This window comes from Lynx rufus, unplaced genomic scaffold, assembly GCF_022079265.1.
Source record: "Lynx rufus isolate CCGP_SWC_20201006 ecotype Redwood Valley unplaced genomic scaffold, mLynRuf1.p SCAF_2, whole genome shotgun sequence".
NCBI lineage: Eukaryota > Metazoa > Chordata > Mammalia > Carnivora > Felidae > Lynx > Lynx rufus.
In genome coordinates, this window is record NW_025814834.1 from 122,289,831 (window position 1) to 122,309,221 (window position 19,391).

General features: G+C 43.0%; 1 protein-coding gene and 1 pseudogene across 3 annotated transcripts in view; one reads left to right on the forward strand and one right to left on the reverse strand.

Annotated features, from left to right (window-relative positions):
- TTF2 (transcription termination factor 2) overlaps positions 1-15,564 on the reverse strand; it is a 42,126-nt gene extending 26,562 nt beyond the window's left edge. For all 3 annotated transcript variants that reach the window (XR_006962766.1, XM_047083914.1, XM_047083913.1), the window contains exons 1-5: positions 15,495-15,564; positions 15,307-15,409; positions 12,653-12,739; positions 1,864-1,930; positions 56-1,015 (exon numbers count right to left, since the gene is read on the reverse strand). Coding sequence is in view for 2 of the 3 variants with exons in the window: in XM_047083914.1 (XP_046939870.1) it covers positions 56-1,015; positions 1,864-1,930; positions 12,653-12,739; positions 15,307-15,409; positions 15,495-15,522 (1,245 nt within the window). In the remaining variant the exon portion in view is untranslated. The remainder of the gene's footprint in view (positions 1-55; positions 1,016-1,863; positions 1,931-12,652; positions 12,740-15,306; positions 15,410-15,494) is intronic.
- Positions 6,585-6,933, forward strand: LOC124515222 (60S ribosomal protein L36-like; annotated as a pseudogene).
- Positions 15,565-19,391: the final 3,827 nt, after the last annotated feature.

Here is a 19,391-nt window from a genome sequence, read left to right on the forward strand (position 1 = left end):
AAAAAATTTTTTTAAACAAAAACAAAAATAAAGCACAAGGCAGCTCAGCAGTTACCTTCTTTTGTTTCAGTTGTGTCGTGAGGTACACATGTTGGGCTGCCGGGTCTGAAGGTTCTACCTTCTTGGAAACTCCTGAGGCGGCAGATGTGTTTCTTTGCACGCTCTGACCAGGGAATGAAAGGCAGTTCTCATTCTGTGAGTCCAGAGTCAAGTCAAAGAGCAAGGGAGGCTTCGGGGAAACAGCAGTACCTTGCCCACGGTCACCGTGGCTGAAGCCCGCTTCTGGGCCCTCTCCCAGGGGGCGCAACGCAGCGGCTGGTGCGCACTGTGTGGACGGTCCTTGTGGGGCAGGCACATCCCGAGGCTCCGAGTGCTGATCGGACTGCGTGCTTGGGTAACCCCCTGCCTTTGCTTCTCTAGCCTCCTGGCTCTTGGAGTGCTCTTTGTTGAGGCGGCCCCCTGTCTGGGGCTTGATTGTTGGGTTCTGACCATGAGTAATTCCAGGCAAAGGCTTGGGTTCCTTTTCCCTTAGAGGCTCTGATGTTTTTTGGACATGATGACTCTCAACATTTGATTTCTCCTGAAGAGATCTGGACGGTTTTCTCAGCTCATCGCCGTGGCCCTGTTTGGATTCAACCCCAGAAAGGTCTCTTCTGTGCGTCCCTTTGCTCTCCTTTGCTTCACACTGAAACTCTTTCTCCACTCCATGCTTCTCTTGACCTGCAGCTTGTTTTTTCTTTACCTCCAGGCCAGAGGAGAGATCTTTCTTCATCCAGCAGTTGGATTCAGCCTTCCATTCCTTCTTTGGATCCAAGAACACATCTCCTTTTTCCTTTTGATTCTTGTCAGCCATCTTTTTCTCACCTTCGCCTTTGGTGAACTGTTTCCAGAGAGACGGTTCTTGATTCTTGTCAAGTACCTTGAATGGGTTTCTCTGCTGGTTGGAAGGATAATGAAGTGGCTCAGAGGCGCTCTCACACTTGTGGGTTACAGGATGTTCTTTGGAACCGGGCTCCTAAAAGACAAAATAATCTTCATATAAAACGTCAATGCAAGCTTTCTATCTAGAATGCCTCCCCCCCCCCCAGAAGAAATGGAAACAGTAGTCCAGTATTTCTGAACATTCCTGGGACCATTTCTGCCTCTAGGAAAGACCATGTGCCTAACTCAGAGAGTATTAGTTTCTGAACAGAACTTCCAACACTCGGTTCCTTCTCTGATCATGACCACTGCTTTCCCAGGCTTCAAGGACAAGCAGTGACCAAATCAAGTGCTTCTGCAATTGTAATAGCCACATTGTATACCTCTCATGAAAAACTATTCTCTTGGATGAACCTATCCCCAAACCTACACAATACCCTCAGCTTGCTTTGAGTCTGGCTTTAGGAAGGTTTCATTGTGCGAGTCTAGGGTTACAAGTTCAAGCTACACCTCCACCAATGAAAGTGTGGCTGCCTCCCTGGCCTAGCCCCTCAGGCACCAGGCATCTGTGAGTCTCTCATGTGCCAGGAGCTTATGAATCACACCCCATTTATACCAACATCAAGGAGTCAGCAGTCCATAAAAAGATGCTGAAGTTAGTCAGGTGAATCCAAAATTTTCCCTAGAGAAAACAGTGACTACAATTAAAACCTCGGAAAATATTTAAGTGAAATAGGAGGCAAATCATTAAATCTTCACTATAACCAAATAGTCCTTTGAATTAAAAGACCTGACATGGCCCACGCTGCTTAAAGAAAAGATCTTTCAGGGACAGTATGATGAAGACAAACCAGTTTATACCGGACTTCAAAGTCTTTTCAGGCAACACTGCAGATTAAACAGTCTTAACGAAGCAGGTCTGAAGACAGGAATAATTCCTACCTGCCATGGGATACTTCCGCACCACTGCTTCCCTGCTGCCTTACTTCTAACGCACTGGAAGAACAATCTAGTGAAGTACAAAACACAAATAATCAAGGCTGTGAAAATCCATTAAAACGAGATACATTTAGTTTTCATCCAAGAAAACATCTTGCAACTTCTTGACACCAGTTTTGAAAGGTCACTTGAAACCAGTGACTCTTATATTTATATTTAAAAATTCTCTACTGCACAGGATCTTTCTTCATAAGGGATACGAAGTGAAAGACTAGAGATGTCATGGAAACCAAGACGTGTACTGGTTTGTTCTTTTTACTCTGTAAAGGATGACTAAAATGGAAACATGATCAGTGGTGGCTGTTAAAATCAGAAAAAGAGAGACCATCAAATCCCTGACAGGAAACGATAACACCGCCTATAAAGTAAAACAAAATCTAGCCAACCAAAACAAACACGAACTACCCTGGATCTGGTCAAGCCCCTAGATTCAATTATCAATTTACTGGAAGCACAGACAACAGATGAATGCACGGATCGAGGCCACAGGGATGTGATCTGTAAAACCTTGACAGGAGGAAATGCTCTGTGACAAACAATTGTATTCTTTCAACAAATAAATGACAAGGGAGGGACAAAATGGAGAGAAAACTTAAGAGACTTAAAAGACATATCAATCAATTGCAACCTGTGAACCTTATTCATTGATTTAAACAAATAAAAACTATTAAAATTAACTAGTTGTCATCTATGAAGCGACAGGAAATCTGCACTCCAACTGGTTAAAAAGAAAAGAGAGAAAGTCCCTATCTTTTAGAGCTAGATACTGAAACACTTGCAGAAGAAATGTTATCTGGGATCTGTTCCAAAATATGGCGAGAGCTGGAGGGTAGAGTGGGTAGAGTTGGTAACTGCTGAAGTTCACATGCTGCATTATTCTATCTTGCCTACTTTTGTGCATGTTTGCAATCACCCATGAAAAAAAAAAGATCATATTCAGACATACATCCAAATACAAGACCGTCCCTGTACAAGTAAACCCAGCCTTCACACCCACTGCACAGAAATGGCCACGCTACTCCGTTAGCAAGCAAACCACGCATACGCTCTCCAGCCCCCTGATTTTCCATGCACATCTCCCTCCATCCAAAAGATGTCCTCTTTATCCCTATTTGCCCACTGCTTCCCGCATCACCAGCTGTCAAAGTCCTGTATGTCCCTCCATGTCGGCTTCAAGCCATGCCTCCTTTGCAAGGTCTTCCCACATTCCCTTCCCTGCTCATCCACTGGGCTGCTTCTGGATTTCTGCTGTATTTAGTTGTATTACACTTGTGTCTGCCTGCCTGCATGACTGTATCTTCAGTGACTGGAAGGCTATAATCCTATATGATCTCTTTATTCCCAACTATGCCTTGCCTTTTGTACAGAATTGTTAAGTATTGCTGAATTAAATAGAACCAACTCATTTTTTCCTTCCCCAAAATGATTCCTCAAAAACATTTAATCTGTTAAATAAGCTCTTTCAAATAGAATTTTACCTAATTGTTCAACTAGGTAATAAACTCACTCAATAAAATGGCCATGGAAAGGAGCCTCTCACGGTACCCCATCTGTCCAGTTCACGTTCCTCCCAAGTGTCTGTTCCTATTAGTTTTCTGTTTGCCTCTCCAGAGACTTGTAAATGTATATTCAGATCAACATAAATATATAAATCTTAATTTCCTTTTCCACACAAATGGATAGCATAGTATACATACTACTAAATACCTTGTTTTTAACAATATTGTCAAGATTCTCCAGAATATATACATAAGGTGTTCCTATTATGTAATACACGTATAATATATATTATATAATATATGTAAGCAATATACAATTTTTACATAATTTTTCTTTTTTACAACTGCACAGTTTTTACACAGCTGCACAATCTCCCACAATTTAGAGTTCCATTATTCATTTAACTAGAACCCTCTTGATAGTTTGGTTGTTTCCAATTCTTTCCTACTAAAAACAATATCACAACAAATAACTTTTTACATGTGTCATTTCACTCCCATCTTAATACATCTGTAGGGTAACTATTTCTCACATTGTGTGTTAGGGCCTTCTCTGTTTTTCTTTATCAATTGGCTTGTAGATTTTATTTATTAGCTCTTTTTGCTGTTTTCTAACTCATTAAATACAATTTTTACCTACATTAATCCCTTTTTTTCTCCTTTCTTTCGGTCTAATTTCTTGCTCTTCTTCTAACTTCTTAAAATAGTCTTGTAACATACAACAGGAATCGTGACAGTTTGAGTCCTAATTCAAGATGAATCCTGAGCGGGTCTCAATCCCCTGATGTCAATACCTCACCTGGACGTATAAGCAAAGATAGGCCCCAAATGGACAGATACTACATAAAAGTCAAGCTAGAAAGAAAACAGGTCCAGAGGTGCCTGGGTGGCTCAGTCGGTTAAGCATCTGACTTCAGCTCAGATCTTGCAGTTCGTGAGTTCGAGCCCCGCATTGGGCTTTGTGCTGACAGCTCAGAGCCTGGAGCCTGCTTTGGATTCTGTGTCTCCCTCTTTCTCTGTCCATCTCCCGCTTGTGCTCTCTCTCTCTCAAAAATAAATAAACATTAAAAATAATTTTTTTAAAGAAAATAGGTCAGCCCCTCCCATAAAAACTCACAATTTTCCCATTCAAGCTCACAATTAAAAAAAAATAACAAAAAACCCATACTGGTCTTTTTAGTTTTTCTCACTGAAACAGGATAATTACATAATTGAACTATGTAAAATACATGTATTTTACATGTAAAATACTATGTAAAATACAACTATGTAAAAAAAAACTATGTAAAATACAACTATGTAAAAATACATAATTGAACTATGTAATAAAATTTATGAAATGTTCTGAAAGCACAAAAATTCAAAGTGTTGGCTACTATTAGGCAGGACCATTACTTATCAACGTGAATCAAGAATAAATTGCTGCTGTGGTTTCAAGTGCATCAAGTACTTGAAATCTTTACTGACAAGAACATTTCATAAATCATATCTATTTTAAAGCCCAAGCCACTGCAGACTTTCAGAAGGGTAGGACTTGGGAGTCCAAAAAGGGGAAAAAAAAAACAACACACTTACCATGCATCTACTAAGCATTTACTTAGTTCTAGGCATGGTGCTAAAAAAAATGTTTTTACTTGCATTTTTATTAAAACCTATCTGAATGGGTTTCTCTGTTTTTAGGACAAAAATTTTGTTATGTTTATTAAATTGCAAATCAACAAGGAAAGCAATGGAAATACATTCTCACAGAGAAAGCAAAATTTTTTTATAAACGTTGATTTTTGAGAGAGAGCGTGCGAGAGAGCGCGCGTGCGCGCAAGCAGGGGAGGGGCAGAAGAGAGAGGAGGACAGAGGATCCGAAGCGGGCTCTGTCCTGACAGCAGAGAGCCTGACGTGGGGCTTGAACCCACAAACCCCGAGATCACAACCCGAGCCGAAGTCGGATGCTCAACTGACCGGGCCACCCAGGTGCCCCGAGAAAGCAAATATCGACTCCACTATGAAGAGTGTAATTTCTGCAGTATGTCATTTTCCGAGACATAAGTAATAAGCGATACTGATGAACACAGCCAGAGGAGGCCAGACCTCTTCAATGCCGTCTTCTTCACCAGAAGGCAAATTCCCCCTGGTTGATCGTCCAACCCTGGCTTGCACTGTCAGGCACGTTCACTTCAGCTAGGCTGGGATTCTCTCAAGTCTCCAGAGTCATCCTCCCTTGGTTCAAATCCCAGCCCTACTACATAATTAACTCTGAAACCTCAGATACTTCATTTGACTGGCCGCTCTGCCAGTTTCCTTTTCTGTAAAATGGCCAAAACCAAAACAGTACCTACCTCATATGATCACTGTGAAAACCACGCGCATTAATGCACGTAAAGATAAGGTTCAGATCAAAGTCTAACCCGTATCAAGGACTTGTTAAGCAGTAGCAGTCATTAGTTCACTCTCGCTGACCATCTTGCTGTAGCCACACTTCTGTTTCTAGCCCCAAACACTGTCCTTTACTCTATCCAAATTTTAAAGGTCATTCAAGGCCAAGCTCATGTCTCAGTTCCCACACTTCCTCAGTAACTTGCACCAGCCTTGAGCCCCTGCTGTAGATCTTACTGTCACCTGCACCTGAACACATCCAATTTCGTGCTAACACACACAGATCGTGCTGGGCGCCAACCTTCGTGTGTCTGACTCTTACCCCAATGGTGTCAGAGGCTGTTAGGAAGACAGGTTCACTTTTTTGTATGCTCCAGCACTGGAAAAACACGAAGCAGGATTTCTACCTCATTCCTTTACACGAAAATTCAAGACGGAACAAAAACATAAGTGTAAAAAAATGAAACTGGAAAGGTTCTGGGGGAAAAAAGAGAGAGGAATTTTTTTTTTTTTAATCCTCAAGCGAAGAAGGCTTTTCTCAGTGTGACCTAAAATCCTGGATTTGGTAATTCTGACCACATAAAAGGTTTTTGCTTTGTTTTTTTAAGATTTTCGTTTTTTAAGTAATCTCTACACCCAACGTGGGGCTCGAACTCACCACCCTGAAACTAAGAGTCGCACACTCTACCGACTGAGCCAGCTAGGTGTCCCATCCACAGACCTGGCCAGAAGAAAGTTTTAAACCTCCGGCTGCGGGAGCCAGTGAGGAGCAGCAGCAGGGCTCTGTGCCGCCCTATGGCCATGGGCCTTGACAAGGGCCACAAGGCGACCTGACTGAGAACTAAGCAAGCTGAGGCACAGCCACCACCGCGGGCGCCTCCCCGAGCACATGCTCATATGGAACGTGAGGGCGCCTCCCTGAGAGCACATGTCCCTATGGGACATGATCCAAGAGGTGTGGGCTTCACCCCACACAAGGGCACGTCACAGAGCCACTCAAGGTCTCCCAAGGACAAGAGCGCCCTCAAGTTCTTCCAGAAAACAGTGGAGACACACATCCATGCCAAGAGGAAGAGAGAGGAGCTGAGCAACGTCCTGGCAGCCAGGAGGAAAGCGGCAGTCAAGAAGGAGTGAACCTCTCCCCTGTGTATGTAATAAGGCCTTTTGGGGCAGGGCGGGGGGGGGGGGGGGCGAATTTTAAGCTTCCATATGGTAAAAATACCATTAGCGAAATTATAAGACAAAGGCAAAATGGAAAAAAGTGATTGTGACACATATCACAAAGACTAATATTCTTCACACGCGAGGGTTCCTTCAAGTGCATGGCACAGGGCCTGACACTGTACAATGGATGCGACGCACAAGCCGTACTAGCTTCACTGAGTGGGACTGCTCACGGGGTGGTGGGACCAGAGGTCCTTCTTCACGGGCCCGGCTCCCATTCAAATTCCTCCCTATCACCCAGATAATCATCACTGGGCTATACCAGCTGTTTGCCCATTTTACCCAATAACCGGCAACACAAAGAATTTTTTTTTTAAGTAAAAAAAATTTTATTTTTAATCTTTATTTATTTTTGAGAGAGAGAGACAGAGCGTGAGCAGGGGAGAAGCGGAGAGGGAGACACAGAATCTGAAGCAGGCTCCAGGCCCCAAGCTGTCAGCACAGAGCCCGACGCGGGGCTCGAACTCACAAACCGTGAGATCACGACCCGAGGCGGGGTCGGACGTTCAACTGACGGAGCCACCCAGGCGCCCCTACACAAAGAATTTTCTAGACACGCAAAGATTCAATTGTTATTAAAAAATAAAATTTTCTGAACATCCCGCAACAACTAGTTATTTAAAGAACTAAAATTTGTTTTACCTAGATGTAGATAAAAGAATACTTCTAGCTATTTTGATCCTATATCCTTGAGAAGCTAGAAGAGAGGTTGGTGGGGGCAGGGGTGGGCGGCAGGGGAAGGAGGGGAGGAAACAAGAACTCAGGAAGCTCAATGATGTTGTCCAACATTTGTAAATCAAGGTATGCCACGTCATTCAAGGCAAGGCAAGAGTTCTTCCTTCGGGTTCTACTGAGTGACTGTTTCTTTATTGCCCATAAACAGAGGGCCAAGGCTGAAGGGCCAGTCAAATGCCGGTTGAGTGGCACCATCTGGTGTTTAAGTAGGAGAACTGCACATAAATGCACCTACCGGCCAAGGTATCAAAAATGGGCTAAGAGGGGCGCCTGGGTGGCGCAGTCGGTTAAGCGTCCGACTTCAGCCAGGTCACGATCTCGCGGTCCGTGAGTTCGAGCCCCGCGTCGGGCTCTGGGCTGATGGCTCAGAGCCTGGAGCCTGTTTCCGATTCTGTGTCTCCCTCTCTCTCTGCCCCTCGCCCGTTCATGCTCTGTCTCTCTCTGTCCCAAAAATAAATAAACGTTGAAAAAAAATTAAAAAAAAAAAAATGGGCTAAGATCTTACCCTCACCTGGGCTTACACCGCCCCCCCATTACTCTGCTGCTCCTGTCTCCTAGCTGGGTTAAGCTTTAAACATACCGCCATTAAGTCAAAATGTAAAGTACTTTAAGTTCTGGAAAAGAAACTTTTCTTCTGAAAACTGGGTTTCAGAAGAAAAGGTTACATTCCCTGAGGTCATTTTCCAGAGTACAGGAGTTCTGGCTAAATGCCCTTACTGTCTGCTAAGGAAGTATCAGCCACCGGCTTACGTACTTCTTTTAAAATTTCCAGCCTGTACTACCTACAGGGGTGCTTGGTTTTTGTTTTTTAAGTCTATTTATTTATTTTGAGAGAGAATGTGTGGGAGGGGCAGAGAGAGAAAGAGAGAGACAGAGAGAGAATCCCAAGCAAGTCCCACACCATCAGCATGGAGCCCAACACAGGGCTCGAACCCACGAACTGCAAGACCATGACCTGAGCAAAAACAAGAGTCAGATGCTCAGCTGACTGAGACAACCAGGCGCCCCTGCTTGTTTTTTGTTTTTTAATTTACTGTGTGCTGTATAACTGTATTTTATTGTCCTAAAACAATCTTATAAAACCTCCAGTGAGTAACTCAGTAATAGTGTTCTAGACTTGGCCTAGAAGAAAAACATTAGCATACCTTACTTTTCTATTTTAAAGTAATGATCAACTCTCAGCCTCATCCACCTAGTATGAAGAATGTGAATGGTAAGCTCTCAAAACTCCATCTTTGGTCTAGACCTTTCTTTGCAGCTAGCTGGTCTCACATATACGTAAGACACAATTAGTCCAAAGCTGTCTGGGTTAGCCACACATCCCAACCTAACAACCATTTACTGAGCACTGACAGTGAGCCAAATGCCAGACTATGTACATCACACATAGGACCTCACTGAATCCTCACAAGCCAGGGGAGTTGGGACTGCCATGATCACTGTTCCTGATGAGGAAATGGGGAAGAAAAGTACATGCTTAAATGCCTACCAAAACACTGTCTTACTGATTTCCTTTCGGCAAGTTTTCTGCAATCTGGGCACACCTAACTCCACCGCCAGTGCCTCGATCCAAGCACACCTTTCACTTAGAGACTAAAGTCGATGCAGCTAGAAATCAGCCAGACCTAGGTCTGAATCCCAGCAATGCCACTTCACAACCATGGGACATCAGATTCCTTTTCTAACCTCCCTAAATGTTGGCGGCCTCATCCACCTACCACAGAAGATTCTATGGTAGGAAGAGATAAAGACTATGCCATTTAGTAGACATTCAATAGCAGTTCTATTTCAGCAGTCCCCTTGCCTCCACCACTTTCCTTTTTAACCAACCCTCTTCGGAGTTCTCCTTAATTAATGCAAATTGGACCCAAAATTCTTCAGTGGCTTCCTACAACCTAAACAGTATTCCCATAAGGTAGGGGGCCCTCAGCAGTATGTAAATGGTTTTAGATGTCAGGACATCCTGACTTCACGCCCTAGAGGCTTACCAGCCCCACTGTACTACCAAAAAAACAGTCCAAAAGTGAAAAAATTTTAAATTCCATTTATAATAGCATCAAAAACATAACACTCTCTGAGGACTAAATTTAACAAAAAGGGTATAGTACTCTGTAATAAAAACTATTCAACAATGCTGAAAAAAAAATTTTAAAGCATAAATACACCATGCTCATAGATCAGAAAATCAATATTAATGCAGTTCTCTCCAGAAGGATCTATACAGATTCAGTGTAATACCAACAAAGTTTTCTAAGGAAATTTAGAAGTTGATACAACTTTTTATATGCAAAGGACCTAGAACAGCCAATCTTGAAAAAGATGAATGCTGGAACACTCACATGATCTCATCTGAATGTGTGGGGGTGGGGAAAAGGGCCAACAGACGGGCAAGTTCAAAAATAGACTCAGAATGTGATAGTCACTGATTATTTTTTTTTTTTTTTTACAAGTGCCAAGCATTTCCACGGGGGAGGCAAAGTCTTCCAAATGTTGCTGAACCAACCAAATAATACTCATTCAGTAATATAAGGAAAAGTAAATGAAATACTCTTATCTCATAAGATACCCAAAATTAATTGGAAGTAGATCACAGACTAAACAGAAAAGCCATTAAGAAAAAAAAAAAATGAAAACAAAAACAAAAACTATAAAACCTCTAGAAGAAACCACTGGAGAAATTTGTGCAAGGATTTCTAAGAGAGAAACAAAAAGCACAAAGGATAAAAATATAATAAACTGGACCTTTTATGGGGCGCCTGGGTGGCTCAGTCGGTTGAGCATCCGACTTCAGCTCAGGTCATGATCCCAAGGTTTATGAGTTCGAGCCCTGCATCGGGTTCTCTGCTGACAGATCAGAGCCCGGAGCCTGCTTTGGATTCTGTGTCTCCCTCTCTCTCTGCTACTCCCCCATTCATGCTTGGTTTCTTTCTTTTTCTCTCTCAAACATAAACATTAAAAATAAATACATACATACATACATAAATACCAGACTTTATAAAAATTTAAAACTTCTGCTTTTCCAGAGAGTTAGAAAAATGAAAACCAGAGACTCAGAGAAAATACTCATTATATATGTATTTACCATAGAACTTATATAGGGAATATACAAAGACCTCTTCCAATTCAGTGATAAAAAGACAAAGGGCACAGTTTTTAAAATAGGCAAAAATCCCCCACAGTTACACTTCACTGTTTCATTTCTGTTAACGTTCCTGAAATGACAAATTTTAGAAATGGAGATCAGATTCCTGGTTGCCAGAGGTGAGGCGGAGGGAGTGGGAAGCAGGGCAGGGGTATAAAGGGGCAGTGGGAGGAATGGAGTGGTGATAGAGCTGTTCCGTATCCTGACTGTGGTAGTGCATACTCATAACCACTTGTGCTAAACTATATAGAACGAAATCTAAACACACACACATCAGTACAAGGGAAACTATCTTCCCAAATAAGAACAGCGGACAGAGTCAATATCCTAGTTGTCACATTACATACTGTTTATATACACTGTGCAAAATGTTGCCGTTAGGTAAGGTCTACAGAGATCCCTTAGGTTCTATTTGTTATAAGCGCATGAGAATCTACAACCACCTCAATAAAATTTTCAATTACAAAAGTGAGCAAAAGATTTAAACAGACACGTCACCAAAGAAAAATATAGGGATAAGAAACAAACCCAAGAAACTGTGATATTCACAAAATGGAATTCAACTCAGCAATGATGTACAGACCCCGTTTCAGATACTGTTACATAAAAGAAGCCAGACGCTGCAGAATGAACCAAACCAGTGGTGGCACCTAATGGGGTGACAGAAATACTCTGTATTTTGACTGAGGCTTGGTTATAAGGATGGTTATATAAATCTCTCAAGCTGAACTGCTGAACACTTAAAATCTATGCAGACTACTGTATACTGTATCCATAATTCAATTAAGAAAAAAACAGAGGCGCCTGGGTGGCTCAGGTCATGGTCTCGCAGCTCGTGAATTCAAGCCCCACAGCAGGCTCTGCAGACAGCACAGAGCCTGCTTCTAACCCTCTCTGTCCCTCTCTCTGCCCCTCCCCTGCCCTCGCACGGTCTCTCTCTCAAAAATAAACATTAAAAAAAAAAAAAGAAGAAAAGAAAAACAGCAGTACAGGCAATATTCAGATATGTAAAAATTGTGAAGATGGAACTTAAATGCCAATGTTGGGTGTGGCGGGGGGGGGGGCAGAGATCGATCTAGAATACATAAATTCTGAACTGCACAGAATATCATATAAAGACCATCACAGCTGGCCCCTGCCTTCCTGGCCAGCCTTACCTTCTGAAATCTCTACTCGAACACATGCTAAACTACTACCAAACCAAATGCTTGCAATTCCTGATCACTTCCTAACTCTGTATGCTAATGCAGGGTTATCGATCTGTTAAATATGACCCCTTTCCTGCCCCTAGTGAATTTCTACTTTTTTTTCAATACTCATGACCAATATCACCTGCCACCTATATAGACTTCCCTCCTCTACATCCGAGTTTTCGTAAAAAAAAAAAAAAAAAAAAGAAGAGAAACTAACATTTATTGAGTGCTTAACATACTTGACACATTTTGCAACATTACTTTCATTCTATTACTAGGATGGAAAAGTTGACAAGTTACTGCAAGTTAGTGACTATTGGCAGGCTCATGTTACAGCTACTTAACAGCTAGAAAGGGAGGAAGGCAGAGCAGTTGATTCTGAAACTAACCAGATTCTCAGACTGACCAGGTGCTCAGCAGTGACAGTGACAGCTCAGAAGGCATTCAATACATAGAGAAATTCTGTTTGTTAAAAATGATTTCTAAAGAATAGTCCATCCTAGGAAAACACACCTGGCTGTAAATCCGGCGAAGAAACAAAAACTTAGATGTTCATTTTGGACACTTACCTGTATTCTTCCTTGCCCGGTGGTAGGAGCAAACCCTGAAGTGCTACCACACAGTCCTCATGCAATAAACAATGAGAAACAGGAATGCTAGAGGGGGAGGAAAAAAGGAAATTTTGTTTTAGGGGACATCAGAAATTAACATTCTAAAATTAAGTCCTAACTATGGGTTTCATTATTACTTTTTTTAAATGTTTATTTATTTTTGAGAGAGAGAGCATGTGAGTGGAGAAGGGGCAGAGAGAGAGGGAGACACAGAATCTGAAGCAGGCTCCAGGCTCCGAGCTGTCAGCACAGAGCCTGACATGGGGCTTGAACTCACAAACTGCAAGATCATGACCTGAGCCACAGTCAGACGCTTAACTGATTGAGCCACCCAGGCGCCCCCTAACTACAGGTTTTAAATGTAGGAGTGCACCTATGACCTCCACAGGGTTTGTAGATGCCATACATTTTTACATCTATGTGCCATCCTCTGGGGAAAGGCTCACTCAGCAGCTTTCATTTCTTTCCCCACTTCCCCAAAGATAGGACAACAATAAATACATCTTTTTCCTGATGACTCAAAAGCTTAAAACTATACTGTTGTGCGACCTCTACATTGTGAGAGGCCCCCCCCACCCCACCCCAGAAACGAGTGAATATCAAAGACTAGCTGTGAACTTCTTCCATCATCCCTTTGTCTGTTACAACCTCTTTGCTGCCCCTCAGTGTTGTTCACATGCCTGCTCTAGAAACATGCTCCACTAACCTGCTTCATGCCTGGCATAAGTTTTTAACTCTTCTCTTCCAACTTCTCATGGGAGAATGTATATATAACATTTGAGGATAAACAATTTTGAGTGTAGACCTAAAATATACTCTCATAGGGCCTGTGGCACTTGTTTCTTCCTTTGTTTTGCTTATATTCTAGTTCCCCAGACATATTCCAAAGAGATCAAGTTTATCAAATAACTGTCATTATATTGTACTGCTTTGATAGCAGTGCATCTGTATAAATGGCACTCTACAGAAGGGCTTCTTTTTTTTTTTTTTAAGACGTTATTTCTAAGTAATCTCTACACCCAGCATGAAGCTTGAACTCAAATCCGGAAACAAAGATTCTCACGCTCCACCAACTCAGCCAGCCAGGTGCCCCAAGAGTATATTTCTTTTAACATAAAACTGAATCTTATGCTACCATTAATGCTTACTTCCTACAAATCTGAATGTGCTTCCATGTTGCATGAAACTTGAGCTAGGTCTAGAACCTAAGAAACTCAGTAAAGAAATTAGAAATAAATAGTAAATCACAATGATATGTTGTTGATAGTATACCCGGCTTGTCCGCCCCCGCACCCCCCTTTTCTTTCTTTTTTTTAAATGTTTACTTGAGTGTGAGCAACCCAGGAAGAGGCAGAGAGGGAAAGAGAGAACCCCGCAATGTCAGCACTGAGCCCAACGAGGGACTCCATCCCACGAACCGTGAGATCATGACCTGAGTGGAAATCAAGAGGTGGACACTCAACCTATTAAGCCACATAGGCGCCCCTGGCCTGTCCCTTCTATCTTAAGATTTGACACTTTTTCTCAAAATCATTTTGTATGTAACCAAACTGGATCCCAGTAATTTCTTTCAAATAAAAAGACAACTTATTAGGGAGCCAAGAAAGTATTTTGTCTAAAAGTGTATTTGTCAAATCTGAAAACGTATACCAATTCCTTCATTTAGTTTCAAAGCCCAACAAAGACACAAATCGTCTAAATCACATAAGGGAAACACAGGTTAATACACACATTGAAAAATACCTCATTTTCTAGTATGGATACCCACTTTGTGTCTTATTTCAGAAGGAGAAAATTTATTTTTCTCTACCAAGTTCCGTAGACATCAGGAAAAACGTTTAATGTGATAGTTTAAAAATTCACATAGGCTGTGGACACTTGGTACTGTGTCAAAACATTAACACTTTATGAGAACAGTATTAACTTTTTGCTTCTACCAGAGTGCTGGTAGTATGTATGCGATGAACCATGGGAATCTACCCCAAAAACTAAGAGCACACTCTACACGCTGTATGTTAGCCAGTGTGACAATAAATTATATTTAAAAAATAACTACCAGAGTGCTGAATTAGATACTTGATTTTTTTTTCCAGCGTCAATCCCTAAAGTAACCTGTTTCTTTGGATTGTCAATCTCACCCCCTTAAACGCACAGAATCCTATTTTAAAAAGGAGCTGATACTCTGACCACCAGAGTGTTTTAACCTCAAACATTTAAAAACAAGTTCGGCCTAAAAGTAGTGCGAAACAGGGACCAATTATTTTCTACTATGTCTGCATGTCCTCACTTAGCAGGGAGAAGCAATGTCCGAGCAGAAGGCCTGACAAGCGCACAGAAACCCAGAGCTGGAAAGGACCAGAAGGTTCCAGATATAGCTGACCCTCCATCTTACAGGAGGGGGAAACAGAGGCCCAGAGGGTGAGTAAGCTGCCTAGGGCTCAACAGCAAGCAGATAGAGAGCGTCTCCCCAACACGCCACGCTGCCCGGGGATTATCAACCACTTAAAGGGCCCTGGCTGCACACACCAGGGTCCCCACCTCTCCTAGTGCCTGTGGCGCCGGGCAGAGGGGAGCTGGCGGTGACAGGCAGTCGTGCCCAGCTCGAGACTTACTCGGCTGCCAGCACTAAGCTGCAAGAGTTCGCCGGGCACACGTAGAAGCTCTTTCCTTTGTTGGGACCATCGCGGACGCCAGTCTTGAGAAAGCAGATGGTTCCTGAGGAGAGAAGGTTGATAACGATTATGCCACGCTTAGACTGACAGACTCCCGGAGGAGCCCCTAAAAGACCCGAGCCCCTTACCGTGCTCCGAGCACCTAAGCGCTTCCATGACCGCTCCAGTCTCCAATTCCAGAGAGCCGTGCCCCAACGCCTGCTTCCGCCTTTTACTCCGCCCTCCTCTCTCAGGAGCCAATCAGCACCCCCTTTCTGCAGCCTCAACCCCCATAATTCACCGCGCGTGGCCTTCACCCGCCGCCTTCGCGGGAACTCGGCGTTTGAACGGTGGGGCGTGGCTGCAGCTGGCGCGGCTCTTCCAGTTGGGGCTTTCCGCGTTAGGAAGCTTCGATTGGCTGTTGCCGGGAGGGGCAAGGACAAGGCTGAGGCCGGGGCGACTCCAGTTTATAGGTGAGACCTAGAGGCGGTCCTAGAGGGAGCGTGCGTTGCAGCTGCAGAGGGGAGCTCTGCAAGGAAGGCTCCCTTCTCCCGGAGGCCGACGGCGCCTGGAGCTTGGCGGTCGTCTCCGAGCCGGGGCCTGGCTCTCGGTCCCTGGGGAGGGTAGGCCCGGAGAAGCTGCCACCGCGGGAGGAGCTGTGAACCCCTCCAGGGCTGGGGCGAAGTGGGGTGCGGGCTACTACTGGGCGCGTCGTGGGGGACGCAGGCGCGAAGACTTCTGCAACACCCCCCAGTGATCCTTTAAGTGTGCGTGGAGCTTTAGACTTCGCAGGGTGCTCACACGTAGACGTGTCTCTTGACTGGACGGCCTGGTGAGACGGGCATTATACGGAAGGTCCCGAGGTTCCCAGAAGTTTGACTCACCCAAGGTCACAGAATTAGTGAGTGGGTGATCCACCGACAGGTGCCCAGGGGGGCTGCCCAGCTGCATCCTGTTGTGTACTGAATGTTCTCTAGGGCCTCTTGGTGCAGGAGCCCTGAGTTGTAAGAGTCCAAGTGGAAACAACAGGAGAGAAATAGATTACCTTTGGTGTACTCTGTGTATTTTGTATCGTCAGACTTTTTCTATTAGTATGCTTTTGCAATGTTAAAAAAATATTGAGAGGTGCCTGGGTGGTTCAGTTGGTAAGCCTCCTGACTCTTGATTTTGGCTCAGATCACTATCTCATGGTTGGTGAGATGGAGCTCCGCCTGCGGTCCCTACCCCCCACCCTTCATTGGCGCAGAACCTACTTGGAATCGTTTCCCTCTCCCGCTGCCCCTCCTCTACTTGCGCACGCGCGTGCGCGCTCTCTCTCTGTCGCATAAGAAACTTTTAAAAAATCGAGAATGAAGTTAAGTAAAAGAAAGGGAACTGTATTTGAAATGGTAATCAGAACTATTAGTGAGCAGAAAGGGAGGAATAGAAATCAAGAGATGTATTGCAGTAGAGATGGATTCATATTACAGCTATTGAGGACCATATGCCCAGACATACGGTGTGGCACATGCAACTGTTCTTATGGGACAGTTGAACAGAAACTCTGTAATGTCTAGGAAATCTAGGGTATATGATAAATGTAAATGTGGGGGGAGGGCAGAAGCTTCACAGGAAGGGAGACGGACCTGAGGTATCATTTATTAATGAAACAAGTACTTATTAAATAGCTTTTTGTGTGCCCAGTGTGAACTAGGTGCTTGAGAAAAATAAAACTCATTTTCACGCAAAGTTGGAAACAATTTTTCTAACCACAAGGAGCTTAGTATATGAAGGAGACTGCATTAGCACATATTGAATGAACACTTAAATAATCAAGTAAAATGATATTCAGTGTCAAGATGAGTGGAGTCAATAAACTGCGATTAATCACAGCCAAATTAAAGAAAAGGAGAATATTTCTTCCATAAATTTGGAATATGCCAGATCAAAATGTTTAAGCTCCAGACAGTTGATAACCATATTTTATAAGAGTGAGAAAACAGATAAGGTTGTCCTTGGGTGAGAGGTGGCCATAATACTGGCATAAACTGTAATGAATTCTACAATATATACTTTTCAAAATATTTACATACATTCGTGCATGTGTATTAACTTTTATTCTTAATTTATACATTTACTTTATATTCTAATTAGCCTGCAGACCCTGGAGAGAATGTGCTTCATCAACCTCTATTTTGAGTAAAGTTGAGAGTTTAAGTTTGTTTTCCTCTAAAGCTAATTTATTCAAAAGGAATGCCTAAGCTAAGTTCTAGGGCTAGGTGGTTTATATTTTATTTTATTTTATTTTAATTTTTATGAATATAATTTATTGTCAGATTGGCTTACATACAACACCCAGTGCTCATCCCAACAAGTGCCCTTCTCAATGCTCATCATCCATTTCCCTCTCCCCCACGCCCCCCCCCCCACCCTCAGTTCTCTGTATTTAAGAGTTTCTTGTGGTTTGCTTCCTTCCCTCTCTGTAACTATTTTTCCCCCTTTCCTTCCCCCCTGGTCTTCTGTTAAGTTTCTCAAGATCCACATATGAATGAAAATATATAATATCTGTCTTTCTCTGAGTGACTTATTTCACTTAGCATAATACTCTCCAGTTCCATCCACGTTGCTGCAAACGGCAGAATTTCATTCTTTCTCATTGCCAAGTAGTATTCCATTGTATATATAAACCACATCTTCTTTATCCATTTGCCAGTTGATGGGCATTTAGGCTCTTTCCATAATTTGGCTATTGTTGAAAGTGCTGCTATAAACAATGGGGTACACTTGCCCCTGTGCATCAGCACTCCTGTATCCTTTAGATAAATTCTTAGTAGTGCTATCGCTGGGTCGTAGGGTAGTTCTATTTTTAATTTTTTGAGGAACCTCCACACTTTTTAGGAGTGGCAGCACCAGTTTGCATTCCCACCAGCAGCGCAAGAGGGTTCCCGTTTCTCCACATCCTCGCCAGCATCTTTTGTTAATTTTAGCCACTCTGACCTGTGTGAGGTGGTATCTCAGTGCGGCTTTGATTTGTATTTCCCTGATGATGAGTGACATTGAGCATCTTTTCATGTGTCTGTTGGCCACATGGATGTTTTCTTTGGAAAAATGTCTATTCACGTCTTCTGTAGGGCTAGATGATTTAAACTCACACGTTAATGATCCAGTAAATTCTTTCCCTATAGGGCTGGTCAGATGCAAAATGTATGATGGAATTGTTCTAAAATCAAATTGTGGTAATGACTGCGTAACTGTATACGTTTACCAAGGCTCGGACAACTATGTATTAGGGAATTCTACGGTATCTGAGTTATCCCTCAATAAAGCTGTTTAAAAGCAAACAAAAAACTTAATTTCTAAGCGATGCCAAAACATCCGCCTGGCAAATAAAAGCTAGGATCACCTCGACATTTTGACATCCTAGGGAAATATAATGGGTGATGGAGTTAAATAGTAGAAACTCTTAAGTTTCGGATGGTGTGGATCCTTAGGCAGACTGGTTTGCTGGCCTATGCCATAACATCCCTTTGAGGCAAACACTTATTTGAATTCTTGGGAAAATGAAAGAATTCTCTTTTCTCTGGTCACCATTGTGCCAGCTGGCATGTGTTAAACCTGTCAGTCACCTGTAAGATACTGGCAGAGAGAGGATCAGCTAGACCAGTCACCTCTTGACATCCTTGCCACTGTCTGTATTTTTTTTTATTTTTTTTTTTATTTTTTAATTTTTTTTAACGTTTTTTATTTATTTTTGAGACAGAGAGAGACAGAGCATGAACGGGGGAGAGGCAGAGAGAGAGGGAGACACAGAATCGGAAGCAGGCTCCAGGCTCTGAGCCATCAGCCCAGAGCCCGATGCGGGGCTCGAACTCACGGACCGCGAGATCGTGACCTGAGCTGAAGTCGGCCGCTTAACCGACTGAGCCACCCAGGCGCCCCTTTTTTTTTTTTAAATAATCGGTGATTCTAAGTTATTTGTAAAATTCCAGCTTCTGTGCAGACTTTGGCTTCACTCATCTTAATAATTAAATTGTTCAGGGGCGCCTGGGTGGCGCAGTCGGTTAAGC